This window comes from Scylla paramamosain, chromosome 12 (assembly GCF_035594125.1).
Source record: "Scylla paramamosain isolate STU-SP2022 chromosome 12, ASM3559412v1, whole genome shotgun sequence".
In the NCBI taxonomy this organism is placed as follows: domain Eukaryota; kingdom Metazoa; phylum Arthropoda; class Malacostraca; order Decapoda; family Portunidae; genus Scylla; species Scylla paramamosain.
Genome location: NC_087162.1, coordinates 17,622,159 through 17,646,618, shown reverse-complemented (window position 1 = coordinate 17,646,618; position 24,460 = coordinate 17,622,159). Strand labels below are relative to the sequence as shown.

Genomic DNA, 24,460 nt, shown 5'->3' with positions numbered 1-24,460 from the left:
GACATTTTTCTGAAGACTGCATATGAGCCTAAATTGTCAAGGAGCTCATGCTGCCTTTTATTGTAAGTATTCATTTTATGGTTTCAAATGAGTACCTCAGATTTTCTGAGAACCCACAGGTATGGTTCCTGCTTCTCATCAAATACCTGTCATGACATTCACTCTTCAACACTATCAACATTCCTTATATCTAAATGACACATTTCCTTATTATTTTTCATATACCTTTGCAGGACTTATCTTTAACTTCTATTTAAACTGAAATGCACAAATATCTTTCATCTCTTTGACTCCTACTTAAACTGGAATGCTCAAATATCTTTCATAAAGTCTTCCATCTTTGAACATTTTCACTAATCATAAACATTATCATATCTCTTGAAGCTCAGACTATACAGTCCTTCTCTGTCAACACTATTCTTATTATATCTAAATTATAGCATCAAACTTTACTCTTCTGCTTCCCCTATGCACTTCTGGTAAATTTATCTATTTTCACCATGCAGGCTATGGGTGCTTTCCATTTTACAAATACTTTGTGCTGAAACAGACCACTTCTTTGACATCCTGAGAAACAGACAGCCCACTTCTTTCACATCCTGTTGTCTTCAGGAAAAAACTTACTCTCATCTTCAGTTTTCATCTTATATTGCTTTCTCATACACAAATTAAAGCTTTTTGCTCTCATTTATACCTCTGTAATTTAGTTATTTTTCTCAACCTCCATATACCACAATTTTCTTACCATTGTACAGAACAGAGAAAGGTGAATTGAGACAGTTATGTAATTAGATGTTTAAATTTGAAATATGAATTGGTCATTATGGTTTATTTAGATACTATGTTCATTAGATACATTTGGCTGGATAATACCAGACTATCATAGTGGACCTGAACCTTAATGTAGTACACAGTGGTATAGACAGCAAATACATGTACTGAACAGTGATAAAATTACATGTACACTCCAACCACTTTATTCTAAAGTATTTGGCTTGAAGTCATCTGAAACTGATAGTTAACACAAATGAAAGTATTTTCCAGTAACCTATAAGTGGGTAAGATTTAATAAATAATACTGACCACAATATTTAGCAGCACAAGCTTTCTTAAAGACAGTTAATGTTCAGTAATAGTAATGCTTTGTACTATGTTGTAATATGCATGATGCAGTGTAGTTTTATATAAACTACTGCAGTCCACATAACCAGATGATAATTTAAAATATTCTACAATAGGCCTCAGATACATATTCCTGAATCAATAACAACTGCAATCATGTAGTTCTTTGTGCAGTTCATAACATCAAAACCTGAATCTCCAGGAGAGAGAGAGAGAGAGAGAGAGAGAGAGAGAGAGAGAGAGAGAGAGAGAGAGAGAGAGAGAGAAACAAGACAATAGCCATTTATCTGGTAAATTTACCATCTTACATTCTCCTCCATAAATCTCACTTTTTCTTGAAGCTCTCATATTGATGTCTATTGTCAATCAAGGCTTTTTACTGTTAGTTCAGCTGTCTGTCCTGTTGACATGAGTCTGAGGGATCAGTTACAGTAAGTAATAGGAATAAGAATTTATATATAAATGATGGAATATTATGTCTGACAAAGAATTCTCTCAAAATAAACACAATGAAATCTGTAAAAAGTTAGTAAATGAGGCAACATAATATGAAATGAGAAGAGGGCAACCAGACAGTGAATAATGTTAATGGCATATGCACATGTAACATATGATGACTAGAATGAATGAGATCACTCATTGAGCAGCTACTGTCACCACTGTGCTCAATATTTCCTCAATATTGACTGGAATGTCATGTAGATGAACAACTTAGACCACTTCTGGTCATGGGCGGAATACATTCATAAGGCAGCACTCTTTTATCTTAACTTTAACTTGAATAAGATTATTATGCTCCTATAGCTAATACTGGTAATTATAACATCTCTTACACTTCATTCTTATCTTGTAAAGTTCTACACAAGGGATGGCTACAGCAGAATTGTCTGCAAGATTTGTGTATACATTTATTTCTTGTACCTTGCCTTGTTTTATCCCTCATGATGTGGTGTCAGACCATTTCTAGTCTCTTAGAGGAAGCGTGCACACACACACACACACACACACACACACACACACACACAACCAAGGGAATGCAAAAGAGTTAACATGGTCCCAATATACAAAGGGAGAAATAAAATGGAACCATTAAATTACAGACCAGTGTCACTAATAAGTATTGTAATCAAGCTTTGTGAAATAGTAATTAAAGATAGATGGATGCAATATTTAAAAGATGGAAAGATAATTACAGAAAAGCAATTTGGATTCCGGAAAGGGAGATCCAATGTCACATATCTACTGAGCTTTTATATGAGAGTAATAGATGGAGTGCAAGAGGACAGATGGGTTGATGCAGTATACCTGGATCTCAAAAAATCATTTGATAAAGTTCCCCACAAAAGTCTGATGTGGAAGTTAGAGAATGAATGAGGATTAACGGGAGCAACATTGAGATGATGGATGACAAGGGAGAAATATGAGAACAGTAATCAGAGACACTAATTCAAGTTGGTGAGAAGTGACAAGTGGGGGATACTGCAAGGATCTGTGTTGGCACCTATTGTTTCAAATATATATAAATGATATGATAGAAGATCTAAATAGTTATATAAATTTTATTGCTGATGATGCAAAAATAATGAAAATAAAAAAGGATGAAAATGACTGCAAGTTACAAAAGGATATTGAAAAGATACATGAATGGAAGCAAAGATGGACTAGAATTTAATGCTAGAAAATGCTAAGGGTTGGAAATTGGAAAAAGTAAAAAGACCTTCATGGATTTACAAAATGGGAGGAGATATAATAAGGAAAAGCAATGAAAAAGATTCAGGACACACTATCACCTGAAAGGCGCACAAACGGAACATTCTGCTCTACATAAAGATTGTTAACAAACATTAGGGTGGCATTTAACTATTTATATAAAGAAAATTATAACAAGCATGATACAACCAAAACTGGAATACACAGCAGTAGTTTGGGCTCCACATAGAAAAAAAAAATATATGGAAACTAGAAAGAATACAGAGGAAAGAGACAATGATGGTACCAGAACTGAAAGACTTAAGCTATGAAGAAAGACTTGAAGAGACGGGATTAGCAATGCTATATATAAGAGAAGAGAAAGAGGGGACCTGATAACAATGTACAAATTCATAAACAATATAGAAATAGAAATGACTTGGTACCACAGATGGAGGAGGGAGAGGGATGGACAACGGGGCATGAGAAGAAAATAAAGAAGAGTGGACGTTTGAGCAACATCAAGAAATACAGCTTCCCGTATTGAACTATTGAAATCTGGAATTATTTGAATAAAAAGGTGGTTTTGAGAAACAGCGTACACGTTTAAAGAGAAACTGGATAAATAAGGTTACGGAGACAGGACAAAATGAGCTTTGGCTTGTGGCCTGTACAATACAACTTGGTAAACTAGGTAAACACACACATTTACAGGATTGCTAACTACCTATTCATGCTGGGAAACAAAATTACAGCTCCTCTGCTTACATAACAAACCTTTTCTCTGCTAGGTGAACAAGGGCCTTATTTTTTTTGTTTATTCCTGGGAGAGGGTGTGGGTGCACTTGACAGGGCCCATTAGTGTATGGATCCAGTTAAGGAGCAGGGCACTCCCTGTGAAGTACCCTGCATCTGCCAAGGTTTCAAGATTGGCTTAGTTTACCTCTACCCCTTTGGCATAGTTTACCTCTGCCCCTTTGTAAAGGGGCAGAGGTAAACTAGTGTATGTTGTCAGGCTTCACTATGGAAATGTGGCCAACTGTGCTATGTCTAAGCTCCTGCAGTGTAGCATGGTGGTCCACAAGACTACCTTTTCACCAAGAGCAAACACATCTAAGTGTAAATAAATTATGTGAGTATGTGATGCTTTGTATGTGAGGGATTACCTTCCTGGTATACAGATTGATGATTTATTTTATTTTTTTTATTTATTTTATTTTATTTTATTTTATTATTTATTTATTTATTTTTATTTATTTATTTTTTTTTTTATTTTTTTTATTTATTTTTTTGTTAGGGAAACAGGGTAAGGGAAAAAATGCTTGTAATGTCACTCCCTAAAACAAACAAGAGAATCAAGAGTCAGCCAATTTTGTTTTTGATTGATGATAAAGTCACCTGACATACTGAGATATGTACCAGCACATGCCCAATGATTTTCACTGATGAGCAAGGAACAAGTTACTGATAGATGAAAGATCTCACTGAGCCTGATCCATAGATCAGAATACATGAGCAATAAGCTCTCTTGAGGCAAATGTAAGCATATACTGAATGTGATTCTTGAAAATATGACACTGAAGGGAATAACTGTTGGCATTCTACTCTTGCAGGAACATACATACAGTTAGCACGATTTCTAGACTTCTGGTCATTCCCCCCCCCCCCTCTCTCTCTCTCTCTCTCTCTCTCTCTCTCTCTCTCTCTCTCTCTCTCTCTCTCTCTCTCTCTCTCTCTCTCTCTCTCTCTCTCTCTCTCTCTCTCTCTCTCTCTCTCTCTCTCCCCTGGCACAAAGAATTCTGCATTTAGTACAAGAAATAAAATGCAGTTTTAAACACAAGCCTACTAAGCTATGATAAATTATTTGAAGACAGCAACAGGGAGTGCACTGTAGAAAGTCTTGTCTGATAACTGCAATATTGTCTTCTTGTAGAGGTAATAATGGAGACATCCAACTGAAAAGACAAGAAAATAGTTCAGTACTTGTGATGCAAATGTTGTAAAATATAGGATTTTCATATTTAGGTACCATAAAACTTCTTTCCTGTGTTTACTTATTTTATTTTATTTTTTTACTTTTTTGTGAGGTAACAATACTTTTACACTTGAGTTTAGAGGTATTTTTAAAAGGTGGAAACTTGTGTTCCTTTTATGGAGGAATATGCTACTCCATCCTGACCTTAATCACATGCACCTTGTTACTACACCCTACAAGGTGGAACCAACAGCAGGAGTGCTACTACCATCAACAGTGCACTGTTATCCTGAACTGAAGGTAAATGCTAGGAGGGGAAAAGTAAGGTGATGGTGTTTAAAAGTAGAAGTGTGTGAATTCAGGATATCTTATAGGATGAGTGTGCCAGTTATGAGGAGATGCAAGATGGTTATGAGAGGAGAGAGAATGAAGGCTGTGTGTACAATGTATCTAGGAAAAGTGTTAGGTAAACATGGTAAGATACGAGAGATGGTTGTGAAAAATAAGCATGTCATGGGATCATTTGCAAGTCATGAACAGGAGAAATGTGTCTATGGATGTAAAGACAGATACATAATGTATTAAGCTGAGAATAGGAATAGAATGGAACAGGGCACAACAATCAAGAATGTGTGATGTGGAAATGAGTTATCTTAGAGGGACATGTGGAATGGTTAGATGGGAGGATGAGAGCTATGAAAGAGTGTAAGGTTTGAATAATTACCAATGCAAGGGGTGAAAAATGTGGAATGGTGAAATGGATGAGAATGGACACACTGAGATGGAATGGTCACACTGAGAAGGTGAAGGGCAAAGATTATGGAAAAAGAAGTGTACATGAGTAATGAAGGTGCTAATAGAAAGGGAAAGCCACTTCGAAGGTGAATGGATAGGATAAAGGAGTACATATGTTGAAGAAGTGTTTGTAGAGGCCAAGCACTTGGACAAGCAAGAAGGGAATATTTGGATAGGGAGGGGCAGAGGCTGTTCTGCCACAGCCACCCCTTTGGGAATGCTCTCAGAAGTGAGGCATCAGATAGATAAAAGATAGATGGTAACTTGTGGTTCTGTTTTTTTACTAATTTGCACTGAGATTTAATCATAAACTTTTTATGTTAACTCAATCTATTTCATCTATAATTTGCAAATTTATTATGATTCTTTTCCTTTGTATACTATAACAAAAGTTACTCATGTTTTCAGTTTTATGTAATCCCACTTGTAATATGTGTATTTACCTACTGTATAGTTGTAATTCACTGCTCAAAAGCCAAACCTGTGTTGTCCTGTTTACTTATCTATATTCATCCAGTCTTTCTTTTAATTGTTGCATATTCTTTGCTAATGCTACCTTCTCAATTGGGGCATTTGGCATGGTCTGGGAAACTGCCAGATTCACCAGCCGACTTAATTTTATGAAAAATAATAGGTATGCTGGAAAAAAAAATCTTTGTCATTTGTGAGTTATCAAACCAACTAATGAAATATTAGGAACATTTTTTACCATTTAAGTTATACAATGAACATAAAACTTAATAAATCCTAGAACATATGGAAGAAACAACCATGTTTTGATGCAAAATCCTAGCACAACACTAGTGAAGATTGCCTGCTGACATCATGTCTACCAACATCTTCCTTGAGCTGCTGTGTGTGCTGACATTGTGTCTCCCAGTGTCTTCTCTGAGTTGCTACTTTCTTCTTTCAAAATACGTATAAGCCATCCTTTCACACTTTAGTTCTTCTTTCATGATATATTTGTGCAATCAACCACAGCACATGTATAGACTAAGGTTTTACAACAGTATTGCAAACTCATTTCTCCTGCCTTTTTGGTATTTTGGAGAAGTCAGTGTATCTGATATTGGCCAGTCCTTTTATCTTGACATGGTTTCGCTAGATACAGTGTTCCTGCAGCACAAATGATATTTGTATGATTCTTATCGGAATTTGCCAGATAAAACATTAGCAGGAGTCAAGAAATAAAAGCCAAAATGCTGAGAGCCTAGTTGAGAGTTTATAATAACCACTCTGTAGAGCGTGCATCACCAGATCCCATGAATACTGTTAGCATAAACACTTAGAAATAATGTTTTCTAGCATATAGATACAATACATCAATGTGTATCATGAGAGGTGATTTTAGAATGTGGATCTTCAGAGAACTGCCGGAGTGTATTCCAAGTCCTACATTAAAACACCTGATCACCATCAACTCAGACCATTGTGAATGCCCCAATTAGTTTATTTCAAACTTCTATATTTCCTTGGAGAAGCTATTTTCTTCATGTTTAGATTTTTAATTATTTTTTTTAAGATTCTTCTCTCATTAAAAATAGTCACATTACATGTTTCTTTTGAACGTGTGTGTGTGTGTGTGTGTGTGTGTGTGTGTGTGTGTGTGTGTGTGTGTGTGTGTGTGTGTGTGTGTGTGTACCTGTTCTCTGAAGAGTGAAGAGGGACACCATGCCATGTGACCAAATATAAACATCAGATTTCTGCCACACTTGCTTCAGTGACCAGGAGTGGAAGCTAAGGGAGAGGCCCAGGTAAGCCACAGCTGTACATATACACCAGAGGAACCTTCGAACAAGCTCATCAACAAGACCTGCCTGTTTAAACAATAAATGCATTAGAGAAACTATGCAATATTAAAGTTAGGCTACTTAAGAGAATAAGAATATGCTCATCATTAATTACAAACTATCATGTGTCATTCCTCATGTGAAATAAGTAATGAGAAGCAGTAACAGGTCAATGTTAATAGTACTAAACTTTTCTTCATTAAATATATTTCTATGAAGTGCTTAATCAATAACAAAATTATTTTGGTAGTATTTATATACAGTAGCTCCCAAAACTAAAGTGTGGAGGCATAATGAACAATAAGAAACCTGCTGCCTGATCATGTGTGACTAGTAGTAATACAGGATTACATAAGATAATATAGTATCAAATTTCCCAGGTCATAATATACAGCAACCATCCCTGGTGTGCAGGGCTACCAACTGTTGCCACCATACTTGCCAAATGTGTCAAGCAATATCGTCCATTGTGTCAGAATATAGACTCTTCCTTTTTAGGATAGTTTTGGAAGCTACTGTACATACAAGAAACTAATCTACCACACTTGATAAGAATTAAGAAATTACAGTAGGGCACCAAGTTTCATACTTAAAGTTCTACATTAGATTGTGTGAACTTGAATTTGACAGTATGGGGGCTGATCCTTTAGGGAAGGAAAGGATAACTGATGATTAGCTCAACTAAAAAAATAACCAAATAGGTGCTCTATAAAACATTTCTTTCCCTCCAAAACATCCTGAAAATTTTCCAAATATCTTTCAAAATAAATGTTTATATAGTGGTCTGAATACTGTGCAGTTAACAAAGAGATATTCAAGTAAATAAACAAATTCATGAAAAAATGACAATATTTACTTCCTAAAATAAACGCACCACAAAAGGAAACGTAACTTTTGACATACAGATGATAACTAATTTGTACACTGACAGCAAAACTGACCCACCTAAGGAAAGTGCAACACTGTATCTTCCCAAAGGAAGCTCAATAGTAGTCTTGACTTGCTTTGATGATAACTTCATATTTGAGATCAAAATTGTTTTTAGTTCAGAAGCTGAGTTGCTCATGTGGCTGTTTCACATTGTCCTGGCTCAGACCATGAAAATACATCTATAACCCCAATATATATATATATATATATATATATATATATATATATATATATATATATATATATATATATATATATATATATATATATGCAATTCTGTTCTCACTGCCATACTAACAAAACAGATTACTGATGGACGTAAACAACTGAGTAGGAGGTAACAGCAACAATATGTAACACCATATTTTTGTGTTAAGCCAAAATAATTGTGGAATACTTGGAGACTGGTGCAAAATACAAATTCATGAATTAAGATGCTACAAAACTTAGTGCACCACTGTACTACGCACTAGGATAAGTAACAAGTAAAACCTGAGTGTATGTTGTGGAGAACAGTGCAAGGCACAGAAGAATAAGCGAAAACACAAGACACACATCTTGAATTCTGTAAACAAAAAATATTACATCAGTACATATCATCTGTAAGTTTATAAACCTTATGTAAAACAAATAGGATGTACTGATCAGCAGATGCTCATCACTCCATATACAAATGATCTAATATGGGAAAAAAAAATAAAATAAAAGTACTACATAAAATACATCAACTCAGGTTAAGTACAAGCTTTTAAAAATTATCTATAAATAGGAAATAGGTCATAACTGTAAAGTTACCTTCTAACTTACATGTAAATGAGGAGTGTCAAAAGATGATTGTGTGAAAACACTTGGAAGAGAGCACTGAGTATAAGGTCAGCTGAGAGTAGTGCCAAAGAGATTCCACTCAGCCACTGGTAGCGGTTGGTGCCATCCCATGCCATCACTCACAAGGCTGGAAAGGAAAACATACAGCAAAGTTTTTAAAAGACTGTATATATGTAGAGTTTAAATTACCAAGTTTAAGGGAGGTTGCAACATATAACTGATGATGGAAAAAAACAGGTAGTACTTTTCAACTCCACCTGCCTCCTGGCTGGGTTACTTTTCTCCAATAACAAAACATCTTTTTTCACCATAAAGCACAGGAAGTTCAAGAAAACTACCAGTGCTTCTGTTTTACGAGGTAATTGTGTCAGACAGTACCACCATATTTTCCTATCCCACCAGTGATACCAGTTGTTATAGCAAAGTACAATGGTAAGAGGAAAAGCAATCAGAGAAGCAACAACAGAGTTCTAAACCTGAGAACATTAAACCACAACCAACTAACATAAAACTACACAGTAAAAAATAAATACAGTAGGAGATGCAACAAAAATAGAACAACAGATCATACAGCAACAATAGATCAACACAGCACAGCAGGAACTCCCAAGTCCACCAATCTACCCATGACCCAGGGTCAAACAACCTCTCTCCCTGAATGCCTCACACCAACTGCCTGCCCAGCCAGCTGGCCACCCCTCATTCTGCAGCTCACATCACAATTACCCCACAATTACCAAACAATCATTCACTTCCTAGTTCTAACCCACAGCAATATCACTGGAGACTAAATACACTGACTGAAAAGTCTGAAGTGTCACTATGTAAATAATAAAAGAAAATGTCATGACATCTTCAACCAGATACTCAATCCAAATGTATCCCATTATGTTTTCCAGCCTAGATATAAAATTTCTATATAGCTTACGGTTAGTTTATTGACAAACAAATATTAAAGACGAAAATACATAATTTAAAAAAGAAATAATCATCTATCTCTCTGATGATGGCTCCCCTGACTTGGTGGCCATGACAGAAGACCCTTCACTTCTCCCTACCTAGACATTCCCTTCTCATCCAGCTTTGTCCAGCATTCTGCTTACTGTCTTAAAACACAGGTTACTCACTTATTTCCTTATCTGACTTTCCAGAGTGGTAGAGTATTGTTATGGCTGCCAAGTCAGCTCCTTACAGCTCCTTTCCACCACTCATTGTTCCAGTAGATCAACAAGAGAAAATGCAACATGGACAGGCAATAACAGTTAAGTTAGGTAGGTTAGACTAGGCTAGGTTAATTTGAATTTGGTTAGGATAGTTTGGTTAGGTTAGGTTAGGTTCGGTTCAGTTAAGTTTAGTTAGATTAGTTTGGTTAGGCTAGGTTTAGTCCATGGGCCAGCCCCTAAGCGCCCCCATTCCCCACTCCCCTATGGATTTTTCGTGGTGGTGTTTTTTGGGTACTGTGGAGCATCCTTTACTGAATTACTGATGTCTGCCATCTGGCTTTTGGTGATTTAGGCAATGAGGGCAGCCATTTCTGAAAGTGTTTATAAATCGCACTTCACAAAAAATGTGTTTGTTTTTATTTTTTTATATATGTGTGATGCATGTAGTCATAGGTTTTTTGAGTCAGGAAATTCAGTTTTGATAGTTTGAAAGCGATAATTGTGGTATTAAAAATAGCACTGCATTGTGACTAATATTTCTTAATTTAATTAGCATGGTATTGTTCAGTTTTCAGAGAAAGAGAAGGAACCATGGCTGCAAGAAAAGTCTCTGATGAAAAGCCTTTAAAATTTAAATCTACTTTGGAGGCAAAAGCAAAATCATTTATTATACTGCAAACAAATAATATAAATTAAGGCCACTTAGTGATCATAGTTTTCGGACCATTACAAAAAAGAAAGAAATCAGACAGAAAAGTGATAAAGCAAATGAAAGACTCAATCACATCTGTGATAACATACCAACCACATTTTACAAGCACTTGCATGGAACTCATGTTTGATTTTACAAGAACTTTACCAATGTGTCAAAGATTTTGAGAAAAAAAAAAAAAAAAAAAAAAAAAAAAAAAAAAAAAACATGCCATGAACAACATGGAAACCTCTACTTCAAGACCAAAGAGAGTAAAAATGTCAATGAGAGAATGAATCCTCTTCACTTTTCTCTAAGACTGTCTGTTTGAAATGCAACAATTTTTTTTTTTTTTATGTAAGAAGGACACTGGCCAAGGGCAACAAAAATCAATAAAAAAAATGCCCACTGAAATGCCAGTCCCTTAAAAGGGTCAAGGCAGTGGTCAAAAATTGGTGGATAAGTGTCTTGAAACCTCCCTCTTGAAGGAATTCAAGTCATAGGAAGGTGGAAATACAGAAGCAGGCAGGGAGTTCCAGAGTTTACCAGAGAAAGGGATGAATGATTGAGAATACTGGTTAACTCTTGCGTTAGAGAGGTGGACAGAATAGGGGTGAGAGAAAGAAGAAAGTCTTGTGCAGCGAGGCCGTGGAAGGAGGGGAGGCATGCAGTTAGCAAGATCAGAAGAGCAGTTAGCATGAAAATAGCGGTAGAAGACAGCTAGATATGCAACATTGCGGCGGTGAGAGAGAGGCTGAAGACAGTCAGTTAGAGGAGAGGAGTTGATGAGACGAAAAGCTTTTGATTCCACCCTGTCTAGAAGAGCAGTATGAGTGGAACCCCCCCAGACATGTGAAGCATACTCCATACATGGACGGATAAGGCCCTGGTACAGAGTTAGCAGCTGGGGGGGTGAGAAAAACTGGCGGAGACGTCTCAGAACACCTAACTTCATAGAAGCTGTTTTAGCTAGAGATGAGATGTGAAGTTTCCAGTTCAGATTATAAGTAAAGGACAGACCGAGGATGTTCAGTGTAGAAGAGGGGGACAGTTGAGTGTCATTGAAGAAGAGGGGATAGTTGTCTGGAAGGTTGTGTCGAGTTGATAGATGGAGGAATTGAGTTTTTGAGGCATTGAACAATACCAAGTTTGCACTGCCCCAATCAGAAATTTTAGAAAGATCAGAAGTCAGGCGTTCTGTGGCTTCCCTGCGTGCTATGAAAGAAGGTCAAAGATAGCATTGAAATTCCAATCAAGTGTCAAACTCATACTGCAGAACATATGCTCAAAGCAATTGCAGAGAAACTAAATAACTACAAAATGAAGGGACAAATTGCAGATCTTGACCTCAAAACTAGAGAGGCACACTATCATCCCACTTGCAGAAGGAACTACACAAAGGAGGAGAATCATAATAAGAATAAGACAGTGGATATTAAAGTCAAACAAGACCAAAGTCACCAAGCTGCCTTTGAACATGTGCCAGTATGTTAATGAGAGTATCATAAAAGGGAGAAATGTTGAAGGAAAAGTACCTACTAATCATGCAAGAACAAAGACTTGATTTCTATAATCTCTGTTACAAGACTGATAAACTGAAAGACAAACTTCAGAAAAAGTATGGTAGGATGATGCAGTTTGGCAACCAAATTACAAGAGCAAGTTGGTATATTCCTCACAGATACCACAAGGTCAAGCCATGTAAGTTGCATTCAAAGTTGCTGCATCAGAAACAAAGAGAATAGAAGAAGCTGCGGTATAATTGCAGTTTCCCCCAATAAACCGCACGTAGGTATGAAGTGTCTCACGGTCTAGATCACACTGCTAGGAGCATTTCTAACCCCATATTACCTTGTCACAAACGAATAATAAGGTCGGAACAGAATTTGAAAGATTTACCTCAGTTTTTAACTGGGATCCTGTTTCCACAGTCATTGAAAGGAGTGTGTTCGTGTGTTTGTTATCAATGCTGGAGTGTGTTCGCGTGTTTGTTATTAATGCTGTGCAGACGCTCTAGGTGCATGATTCTCAGTCACGTGTTCTGACGTTTAATGACGTCCAGTTGCCTGCTGCCAATCATGGAAGTCATCGTTTCCTCCTGCCAATCATATATGTGCACGTGTGAAATTTCTTTCACTCGTAGGGAAATGTCCCTAGATCTTTAATACTTTTTTGGGGAGTTACGTTACATTTGAATAGGTTAGGTTAGGTTAGGTTAAGTAAGGTTTTGGATAGGTTAGGTTAGGTTAGGATAGGTAAGGTTAGGTTAGGTTAGGATAGGTAAGGTTAGGTAAGATTAGGTTAGGTAAGGTAAGATTAAGGTTAGGTTAGGTTAGGTTACCTTAGCTTTCTGGTTGTGTTCAAATATACTAATGGTGGGGGTTCAAGGGGGCACAGCCCCCTGGTTATAATAGGTTTTTGGTTTGCAACATTTACGAAATTTCCTTGACTTCTAGGGAAATTTCCCTAAATTTTCAAAGTCTATATATCACTCGTATGTGCCCCCCCCCCCCCAAAAAAAAAACCCGTTCTCCACAGGCCCCAAAGCTTGCTGAAGGGTTTGGGGGGAGGGTGTGGGTAGAGATTGGGAATATTGGGTGAAACTGCAAATTTACCAAAGCTTCTTTGGTCTTGCTGAGAATAATTAGGGATGCTCATAAAGGTGCTCCTGTTATGCCTTAGCCACCATCAAAATATTTCTTGCTTGGAGATATCCAAATAACAACTCTTTTACAAGACTTCTTAACTGATATCTGGATATCTGTGCCTTATAATTGGTAAATTTTTAGATTTACACCACAATCCTCCCATCCCTCTAACCTTGGGGGGGGGATGCTGCACCGCCCTGAACCCCCTCCCTCCAGGGTTATTAATCTATCTAACCTAACCTAGCTGGGGAGTTGCGCCTTCCTCGACTCTCCCCACCCCCCGGCCTACTAATCTAACCTAACCTATCCTACAGGATAGGATCTAGGGAATTTTTTGGGGGAAGTGCCCTTGTCTATTTTGAAAACTATGGATTTTCCACGAAAACTCAGAGATAAGGTTTCTTTGAACCCAGTAAGGTATGCAAAAATCACGTTCCCAGTGTTGTGGAATATGATGGTGTAAATCTAAAATAATACCGAGTAATTTATGACCCAGCACTTACATAATTATTTTGACTCTACTAATCTACTTTTTTTCCAGATCAGTTGGGCTTCAAACCTGGCAGGACAGTTGACAACCCATTCCTACTCACTTATAACAGTGTGACTTTCTGGTTTGATTATGGATCGACAGACTGTAAGTAGAATGGGTCAAGATAGGTAAGAAATAGGTGGAAATGTCAACAGTTTTGTCGATAATCAAATTCTTACCTCCGTGTTGATAGCGCGGAAGAGACGAGGCGGTCATCTTGTTGACTTCGGCTATTTTTTTTATATAGTTTTGTTTATTTTGTTTTTTTTTTTATTATTAATTTATGTGTTTCTTATTATTTAGTTTGTTGCTTTGGTTTTGCTGTTTCATTGTTTTTTTTTAATGGAGCCGAGATGGATAATTGCGAATTTATGACAGCGGTGACAGAAGACGGAAAGAAGATGAAAGATAAAAAAAAAAAAAAAAAAAAAAAAAGAATATGAAATTGGTGGGATTGCAAGGAATTCGAGTGAAATTGATGAGTTGGAAGGTAAGGCAAAATAGAGTAGCAAAACAGTAGAGTTATTTTGCAATAAATTGCAAAATAACAATACACTGTAAAAATCATAGCACTGCACTGATAATGCACACGATGGCGACAAAGTCTTCAAGTATGGTGGATCGTGGCAGATTATGCACTGGAAACCACTAGTGGGAAAGACCACACAGACAGGAAGCACCAAAACTTGCAGAAGACTGATAGCTGAGAAGTTCTTAAGTCTTGAAGCGACAGGAACACAGCTTAAAAATTAGTCGACGTGTAGTATTGAAGTGAAGACTGGCTGCCAAAAAAGTTCTTGATTCTTGAAAAGACAGGTACGCAGCTTAAATCAGTCAAGATGTGTCGATGACGGCTTGAAAAGTCCAGACTTGAAACATGGATGACGTCGGTGATGGCTTGAAGTCATATGAGCACAGGTTGGTGGGGCAGGCTTGGCATAAATAGCTTGAAAGAGGCCCAGAAAGCAACTGTGGAAAGCACCATAGACATGTAGTAGCATAGAAGTTTGCATCGGTGACGGTTTAGCAGAAATGCGTCGGTGATGACTTAGCAGGTTACCCAGAGGCAATGAAGATAGCTGGAGTAGCTAGTGACGAGCAGGACGCGTGGGTATGGAGGACTGGTAGCTTTGACTCCTTCCGCCATAGTCACCATTTTTATGTACTAGATAATATATATATATATATATATATATATATATATATATATATATATATATATATATATATATATATATATATATATATATATATATATATATATATATATATATATATATATATATATATATATATATATATATATATAAGTTTCTAGTACTTCTGTGTAGAGGTGACCAAAGGAATACGGTGGTAATGCTGTTGTGTTATATTAATAAAATAAACTGTATAAAATAATAATGAAGAATGTCGCCATGAACCACAAGTCCGACCCTGAGGCCTGCATGCTGTATAAAATAATAATGAAGAATGTCGCCATGAACCACAAGTCCGACCCTGAGGCCTGCATGGACGCGACTACCCACGTCTGCCAGCAAGGCTAGGCAGACACGGGCTGGACCTGCCGGCTCAGGTCACGGCTGGGGCTGGCGTATAGAGACAAAAGGAGGCTGACCTCACTCCCACGTGGTGATAGGCGGGTGGCCAGGGCTTGGTGTCAGGTTCCAGGAGAAAAGGTGTACCATGAAATGTGGGGATCTGCGAAGTGTCCCGCTACATACTTCATGATACACATTAAAATCCTTTGCGATGATGTTTTCCATGTCCTTGCTGGCTTACATCCTTGGAAGGCTTATGGACTTGATGGGGGGTCCCTCCTATTGTTCTCCGAAACTGTGCCTCCGTACTTCCACCTTACCTACTCAAACTTTATCATTTCTGTTTGTCAACATCTACCTTTCCTTCTTGTTGGAAGTTTGCCTACATTCAGCCTGTTCCTAAAAAGGATGACTGCTCTAGTCCCTCAAACTACCGTCCTATTGCTTTAATTTCCTGCCTATCTAAGCTTTTTTAATCTATCCTCAGCAGGAAGATTCTTAAACATATTTATCACTTCACGGTCTTCTATCTGATTGAAAGTATGGGTTCCTTCAAGGCTGCTCTACTGGTCATCTGGCTTTCCTTACTGAGTCTTGGTCATCCTCTTTTAGAGATTTTGGTGAAACTTTTTTCTGTTGCCTTAGACATATCAAAAGCCTTTGACAGAGTCTGGCACAATTAAACCTTTGATTTCCAAACTACCCTCCTACAGCTTCTATCCTCTCTGTAACTTCATCTCAAGTTTCCTTTCTGACCGTTCTATTGCTGCCGTGATAGAGGTCATTATTCTTCTAAATTTATTAAGTGGTGTTCCTCAGGGTTCTGTCCTGTCACCCACTCTCTTCCTATTATTCATGAATGATCTAATCCAAACTTCTTGCCCTGTCCACTTCAGTGCTGATGATACCACCCTGCACTTTTAGTCGCAGCCGTTCCCAGTCGCCCAAGTAATAAAGTCCTCCCTGACACACACGCCCTGAAACCCACAACGGTGTCAAGCGCCCCTTGCCTGCTGGTCGGGGTACATCTCTCTCTCTCTCTCTCTCTCTCTCTCTCTCTCTCTCTCTCTCTCTCTCTCTCTCTCTCTCTCTCTCTCTCTCTATATATATATATATATATATATATATATATATATATATATATATATATATATATATATATATATATATATATATATATATTATGACCTTAAGTATCATGCGTCTCAGTACCAAGCGACTAAATAGTAATATCACATCATAGGATTTTGTTGTTGTATTAAGATTTTATAACAATCAAAAGTGTATTCTTTTGAATCTACCAAATCATAGTAAAGTGCTTACAGATAAGTTTGGTATATGTTGAATGGAGCCCTAAAAATAAAATAAATAAATAATTAATTAAAAATAAATACAATTATAATAACAGTACTGTATGTACTACTTAAGGAATGCGATGACTGATGAAGAATGGCACAGTTTAATAAATGTAAGAATGTGAATAGTACAAAATCTCGAGCTTTTTCTTTGTTGTGCAGATATACAGCAATAAATCAAGTGAGAGGTATCACAGATAACAGAAAGGATCACTCCATATAAATGCTTAAACAACGATTATATGAAAAAAAAAAAAAAAATACACACGGAATAGTAAAGAAATGTGACACATGAAATACCACATGCATGTTCTATGTCATACTTAAAAGATTTACCTTAGAGTAATTTAGGGCATACATTACATCCCCTATGAATTATAATATTATGATATTATATTATAATATAATTATATTATTATGGTTCACCTCCACTTCCTTATATTATACAGAAGTGGGAATGGACAATAATATAATACGCATATTGTAGTGTAGAGTGTAGATGACTCAATGACGAATTCCGTGCATTTTTTATTTGCACTTCTTTTTGTCATCCTCCCCCGTCTGTTGTTTTCATCTTCCAGCACTCGAACTGTTTTCATGAGGCTCACTATTTTGTTGTCATTGTCTTTGTCATGTCAGTCCCAGAACTGTTTTAATTCCTGTCTTCTCCCTCTTTTCTCGTCTCATTTTTCTCTTCCAATGATAGCCGTAGCAAGTTCCGTTATTGTTCTATGTAACTTCTCTTTGTAACAGCACTCTTGATATGTAATGAGTAGCTCTTTTGTTTCTTTACGACTTATGTGTATTTTTCTTTTTTTGTCTATTTTTTCTTTCCCATCCTCTTATCTGTCAAAATGCAAAGACGATTGGTGTCTAGTGTAATGAATGACGCAGTGTAGCCCTTTAGTTTCTTTGTCTATATTAAATTTCCTTTTTATTTTTATCCTTTCTTTCCTTTTCTATTATCTGTCAAAATGTAAAGATTATTTCGGATTACTGGAAAGACAACGGCGCTTCCCTGATGTTTTTCTTCCTTATTATGTTCCTCTTCAAGTCAAAGCCCTGCTTGTTTTCTCTTTTCTGAAATCGGTGCAATATTTGTTTAGTTCTTTCTGCGTTTTCCTCCTCAAACAATAGTCTTCCCACTATTTTATTTATTTATCCATTTATTTATTTATTTTTTTCAGGATAAGATTGTAGCTGTGGTGTGTGTAATACAAAAATTGGTGACGCAGTGCAGCTCAGGGACGCCAGATGGCAGGGTGAAGGTTGGCCAGTGTTTACACGACAGCAACAGGATGGCGGAAGGGTAATTTTATGTCTCTGACGTTTTTCTCTCTCTCATATATCACTGGTCTCTGTACATCCTGACACGTACATCACACAATAGGTTAACTCATTATGGCCTGGACTGAGGTGTTCTGGTGTAGTGTGTGGAGTGTACTGGCTCAATCAAGGTGTGAGGGGTTACCTGATTCACTGAGGGCCATAGGGAGCTGTGTAATGATGCTGCCTCTTGCACTATTATTGTCTTGGAATTGCATCCCTTTGTCTCGCTTTAACAAACTTTCTGGCGAATAACGTGTATTTCATTGTTATGTGAGTAATGACGTGGGGTTGTAGTGACTTGTTGGTTATGGTGGATTAGGTAAAAAGTTCGATGGTAATAATGTATGTAGCGGTAGATTGTATATTTTTCATTCCCACACACACAAAAAAAAAAAATAAATAAAATAAAATAAAATAAATAAGTAAATAATAAATAAAATAGATAAATAAATAAAGACAATAAATTAATAAAAAGTTTAGTACACCAGAGTGAGACAGGCATGATTATGTAAATTTTCCAGATACTGCATGAGCGTTACAATGGTGATGCCACACAGCTGTGGTACTGTTTAGGATGTGTAGGGATTGCATTGGGTGACCACGTCAGATTTAGGCTAAGCATGTTGAGTCAATATGATCAATCACCAGCATATACTCATTTCCTTGATGAAATCACTCAGTCAGAACAGACTTCTTTTTTTTTTCTTTCTCTCTCTGTGTGCAATATTTCTAGTTTCTTCTTATCACTGTTACTAAAACCTACTCTGTTCTAGCCCTCAAATTTTTTGGATGAAAAAGATAGAGATATATTGTATTTACTCAGCTGGGTGTTAAGGCAAAGAAAGGCTGGTTTATGGTAGGTTTAATTTTGCTTAGGTCAGTCAAATGAAAGATGTCTTTCAGTCTACAATCCATCCAAACCAGAAGGTTTGACAACTACTGTCACTGAAACCTCAGATTTTACTGATTTAGAATGCTGATTGGCATAGAATGCATTTGACCTAATCACCATGCCATTATGATACAACATTTCCTTTCCTCTTCTACACGAGAATAACTGATATTTGGTGATATAGTTGGGATCTAGCATAATTGCGGATTTGGATTTTCTCTCTTGTCTGGATTGGGTGTCTTTCTAATCATATTAACTGTGAGCAAAGATAGTCAGTGGTATTTTTCAGTCTGGTGCAGAGTGTGAGGCCAAGTTGTACTCTTAATGCAGGTTGAATAAGTTTATTCATAGGTAAAAATTATATAGTTATACAGCTATAATGTAAATAGAGGAGCCATACATTTTTAATAATTAAACATTTTCATATGATTGGTAACTCAATAATTTAATCAAATTGTCAAGTGTCTTCATCTCTTATCCATTAGATGTGTAATGACATGATTTTGAAAGTCGACCAGACACTTAGAAAAAAACAATATGGTTAGAGTTACCATTAAACCAGACAGATGCAAGTTTATAATCACACATCCAAAATCCTTAGAAAAAAAAAAACTTTTGGATTTTGAAATGGTAAATTAAAAGAAAAATTTTTCCTTTTTTTGTAAAGATATTAGATGAATCATGAAATTACTCTCTATTTTTAGATTTAACAAAGTTATCATAAACAGACTCAGGGTAAGAGTATATTGAGGGATGGATTTGGTAATGGGCAATAGGACTGTATGTACATTATAATGAATAATGAGTCCCTGGGCAACAAGTGATTACTAGAGCATGTGAGGGAGTGGGACAGGGGAAGACAAAATTATGTCCCTGTGATGAGTATTACAGAGATGTATTGCACACCTTATCTTTATCCTTATTTATGGGCACAGTAAGAAGGAATAAAAATATGGTAGGCATGTTTTGCCTATGAAGATTTAACAAGATTTATCCACATACTTTTTTTTTTTACATTATACTTGCCTCTTCTTTTCCATTCTTTTCTTGCTATAGTTTAATAAATCAGTATTTTCTGCTTGTTCTCATTGTTGCAAATAACAAGGTCTTTGTGTAATGTAAAGTTTTCTTTTGTTCAGCTGCTATCAGGATGGTGCTATTGCATTATTTTATGGGTAAGCATAACAATTGTGTATGTGTGTGTTCAGCTGCTATCAGGATGGTGCTGTTGCATTATTTTATGGGTAAGCATAATAAGTGTGTGTGGGTGAGTGGTTGTGCATAAATCTAGTTTTATTTACCTTATTGTGACTTACAGAAAAGAGCTATGCTCATACTGCTCTGCATAGTTTTGAATTCATAAATATATTTTTTTGCATGGACCACTTTTGCATCCAGGCTATTTCAGAGTTCTGTTGTGTGGAAAGCTGAATATCTTGATCTCTTTTGTAAAAAGATCTTTTTAGTTTATTTCAGTGAATTGTATGTCTTTTGTCCCATTTATATATATATATATATATATATATATATATATATATATATATATATATATATATATATATATATATATATATATATATCCACTTCCTCTATTTTCTTCATTTTCTAAATATATATTGTAATTGTAATTGGTCACTCCTTTACTCAGGAATAGGTACTAGTTTCAGAATTGTTAACCTTCCTTTATATGACAAATTCCACAGGCTCAGGACCATCTTGGCTGCTACTTTGTATTTTTCTAACTTCATTATGTCCTCTATTTTATTAGGTGATCTTAGGACTGCTGTATATTTCAATCTTGGATGGATCATTGATGCTGTGATTTTTTTTTCATCTAAATGAGTGAATGCTATTCTTGTGTTTCCCATTAAATTGTATTTATACTATCTCTCCCATAACTCTATATGATTGTAAGGTGACAAGCTGCTTGTAAATGTAACTCCTAAATCTTTTCTTTCATGGGTTTATTTATCTTGTAATTTCTCGATTTTATCTGTCGCCTTTCACTCTTACCAAATTGTATTATTTTGCATTTCTTCAACATAAACTCCATTTCCCATCTAAGGTTCCTTTCATATATCATATTTAAAATAAATTTGTAATATTTCACTTTTTTGTTTTGTTTTTTGCACTTTTCTAATACCTTGGTGTCATCTGTAAATAAACTCATGCTGCTCTCTATTCCTCCCTGCTGTATCATTAATGTACACCAAAAAGATGATTGGTGCCAGAGCTTAGGTGACATTCCCTGGCCCCTTCCATCTCCCTTCCAGTGCATCCTCCCACCTTGCTTCCTTTCAGTTTATTACACCTGTCTTGTATCTTTACTAATGAGGGATCATGCTCAGTTGTGGCTTTCAGAGCTTAGTTTTGTTTTTCTTAATGTTGGTTTTAAAGATATTTGTTGTTACATTTATTTATTTATTTATTTATTTATTTATTTATTAGTTAATTGATTAATTAATTATTCATTATTTTAATTGTTTGTCCTTGTGTGTCTGTATATGTTTCTCTTTGGCATTCTGTGTGTGTGTGTGTGTGTGTGTGTGTGTGTGTGTGTGTGTGTGTGTGTGTGTGTGTGTGTGTGTGTGTGTGTGTGTGTATTTACCTAGTTTTTACCCAGTTGTGGTTTACGGGATGGGAGCAATCTCATAGTATCCCGTCTCTATCTAGTTTGGTCTTAAAAGCACTGACAGTTTCAGCATTTACAACATCTTCACTGATTTCATTCCATTTGTTCACATTTCTGTGAGGAAAACTATACTTCTTAATGTCTCTTCTACAGTTAACTTTCTTCAACTCCTTATTGTGTCCCCTTGTACTCTGTGTGTATAAATTCATAAAACCTTCTTTGTCCACATTTTCCATACCATTTATCATTCTGTAGATGTTTATTAAATCTCTCTCTCTCTCTCTCTCTCTCTCTCTCTCTCTCTCTCTCTCTCTCTCTCTCTCTCTCTCTCTCTCTCTCTCTCTCTCTCTCTCTCTCTCTCTCTCTCTCCTATTTCCAAGGGTAGGAATTTCCAGCATTCTTTATCTTCATAGGTTGATTTACTCAGCTCCGGAACTTAGTGACTGCTCTTTGTGCTCTTTCTAATTTTATATTCCTCTTTGTATGGGGAGACCACACCACTGCTGCATATTCCAATCATGGTCTTATCATGGAAATCAACAACTTTTTTATAATTTCTTTATCCAAGTATGAGAATGCCATTCTTACTCTTTTTAACAAATTCATCATCTCTCCAGTAATTTTATCAATGTGTCTGTCCATTATATATATATATATATATATATATATATATATATATATATATATATATATATATATATATATATATATATATATATATAATAAAAAAATAAAATGAATAAATGTATACATATATACTATTCCAAATGTTTTCTTAACAGATCATATTGAGTAGCACCCATGGAAATTACTGAAGTTAAAATATCTTAATATAGCATCCAATGATGTGGAAGACAGGATGACACAGCATGTGAAAGATTATTATGGCATTCATTTAAGGTAATCCTTGCAGCAAACTTGATTTGGTGGATGGCATATCAATTCATACCAGGGTTGGCATTTAAAATAACTCACAAAAAAAAAAAAAAAAAGAAACTCCCTACCCCGCAAAAAAAAATAGTAAAAAGAAAAAAGGCTAAATGAGTTTTATATATATATATATATATATATATATATATATATATATATATATATATATATATATATATATATATATATATATATATATATATAAAATGAGTTCTATATCATATTGATAAATAAGGTCTATATATGTACATATACATAAAAAAATGTAAAAGTAGTAGAGCCTAACCCATTCATTTCCTGTACAGTACAAGTTAACACAGGCTTTGTCCAACCAGACCAACCTGTATCAACATGACCTAAACAAGTGTTGCTTCTCATTAATAGTGTCAAAATTCTTCAAGATCTAACTTCCCTTGTGATTTCTGGCACCTAGCCAAAAAAACATCTTCAGTAACTTTGCTTCTTCATCTTTCCCTCCTTTATTTCAACCTGGTGGCACCACTGCCATCTCGTCTATTTCTAAAGCTGATTTCTTCACACAAACCTTTGCCAATAACTCTACCATGGATAATTCAAGGCTTGTTCCTCTCTCTTCCACTATCTGACTACTTCATGATACCTATTAAGATTTTTGCAGTGATGTATTCCATGCCATCATTGGCCTTAACTCTTGGAAGGCTTATGGACCTGATGGGGTCCCTCCTATTGTTATTTGAAACTGTGCCTCCATGCTTGCACCTTGCCTAGGCAAACTCTTCTAACTCTGTCTATCAACATCTACCTTCCCTTCTTGTTGGAAGTTTACCTAAATTCAGCCTGTTTCTAAAAAGGGTAACCATTCTGATCCCTCAAACTATTGTCCTATTGCTTTAATTTCCTGCCTCTAAAGTTTTTAATCAATTCTCAAAAGAAAGCTTCTTAAACATCTATCACTTCACAACCTTCTATCTGATCGCCAGTATGGGTTTCGTTGAGGCTGCTCTCCTGGTAATCTTCTGGATTTCCATACTGAGTCTTGGCCATCCTCTTTTTAGGGATTTTGGTGAAACTTTTGCTGTTGGCTTAGGTATATGAAAAGCTTTTATTAGAGTCTAGCACAAAACTTTGATTTCCAATCTACCCTTCTACAGCTTCTACCCTTCACTCTGTAACATTGTGTCAAGTATCCTTTCTGACCATTCTGTTGCTGCTGTGGTAGATAGTCACTGTTTTAAATCTATTAACAGTAGTGTTCCTTCTGTCACCCACTCTCTTCCTGTTGTTCATCAATGTTCTAAATCAAACTTCTTGTCCTATCCACTCCTACACTAATGATACCACCCTGCACTTTTCCATGTCTTTTCATAGACGTCCAATCCTTCTGGAAGTAAATAGTTCTTGCAGGGAAACCACAGAATGCCTGACTTCTGATCTCTTTACAATTTCTGATTGGGGCAAAGCAAGCTTAGCATTGTTCAATGCCTCAAAAATTCAATTCCTCCATCTATCAACTTGACACAACCTTCCATCTTCTTCATTGACACTCAACTGTTCCCCTCTTCTACACTGAACATCCTTGGTCTGTCCTTTACTTTTAATCTAAATTGGAAACCTCACATCTCATATCTAGCTAAAACATCAATGA

At 36.1% G+C, this 24,460-nt stretch overlaps 2 protein-coding genes across 11 annotated transcripts in view; one reads left to right on the top strand and one right to left on the bottom strand.

Annotated features, from left to right (window-relative positions):
* Positions 1–814: 814 nt before the first annotated feature.
* Positions 815–15,245, bottom strand: LOC135105791 (transmembrane protein 138-like). Of its 6 annotated transcripts, XM_064014313.1 has the most exons (6): positions 14,340–14,538; positions 12,880–13,078; positions 9,109–9,253; positions 8,794–8,866; positions 7,224–7,398; positions 815–4,766 (listed from the first exon to the last, which is right to left on the bottom strand). In XM_064014313.1, exons 3-6 carry the CDS (start codon positions 9,240–9,242, stop codon positions 4,672–4,674), a joined length of 477 nt encoding a protein of 158 aa, XP_063870383.1. In that variant the 5' UTR covers positions 9,243–9,253; positions 12,880–13,078; positions 14,340–14,538; the 3' UTR covers positions 815–4,671. The 6 variants fall into 6 exon arrangements, with proteins under 6 accessions (XP_063870383.1, XP_063870385.1, XP_063870382.1 ...); XM_064014315.1 differs by lacking the exons at positions 12,880–13,078; positions 14,340–14,538 and adding an exon at positions 15,221–15,245; XM_064014312.1 differs by lacking the exon at positions 12,880–13,078 and having other exon boundaries at positions 14,340–14,531.
* Positions 14,236–24,460, top strand: part of LOC135105790 (BSD domain-containing protein 1-like) — a 69,264-nt gene continuing 59,039 nt past the window's right edge. For 2 of the 5 annotated variants that reach the window (XM_064014309.1, XM_064014306.1), the window contains exons 1-3: positions 14,236–14,265; positions 18,241–18,362; positions 20,414–20,449. In XM_064014309.1, the coding sequence (XP_063870379.1) occupies positions 14,251–14,265; positions 18,241–18,362; positions 20,414–20,449 (173 nt within the window). In that variant the 5' untranslated portion in view covers positions 14,236–14,250. Of the gene's footprint in view, positions 14,266–18,240; positions 18,363–20,413; positions 20,450–22,688; positions 22,807–24,460 lie in introns of those variants that run through there. The other 3 variants (XM_064014310.1, XM_064014307.1, XM_064014308.1) reach the window with 2 other exon arrangements.

Bases quoted from the DNA above. Each gene is read 5' to 3' on its own strand.
- LOC135105791 (XM_064014315.1), bottom strand. From the start codon at position 9,242: ATGGCATGGGATGGCACCAACCGCTACCAGTGGCTGAGTGGAATCTCT. The intron at 8,867-9,108 runs GTAAGTTAGAAG...TTTTGTTTACAG, and splicing joins TTGACACTCCTCATTTACAT to AATTCAAGATGTGTGTCTTG. The intron at 4,767-7,223 runs GTACACACACAC...TTGTCTTTTCAG, and splicing joins CTTCACTCTTCAGAGAACAG to TTGGATGTCTCCATTATTAC.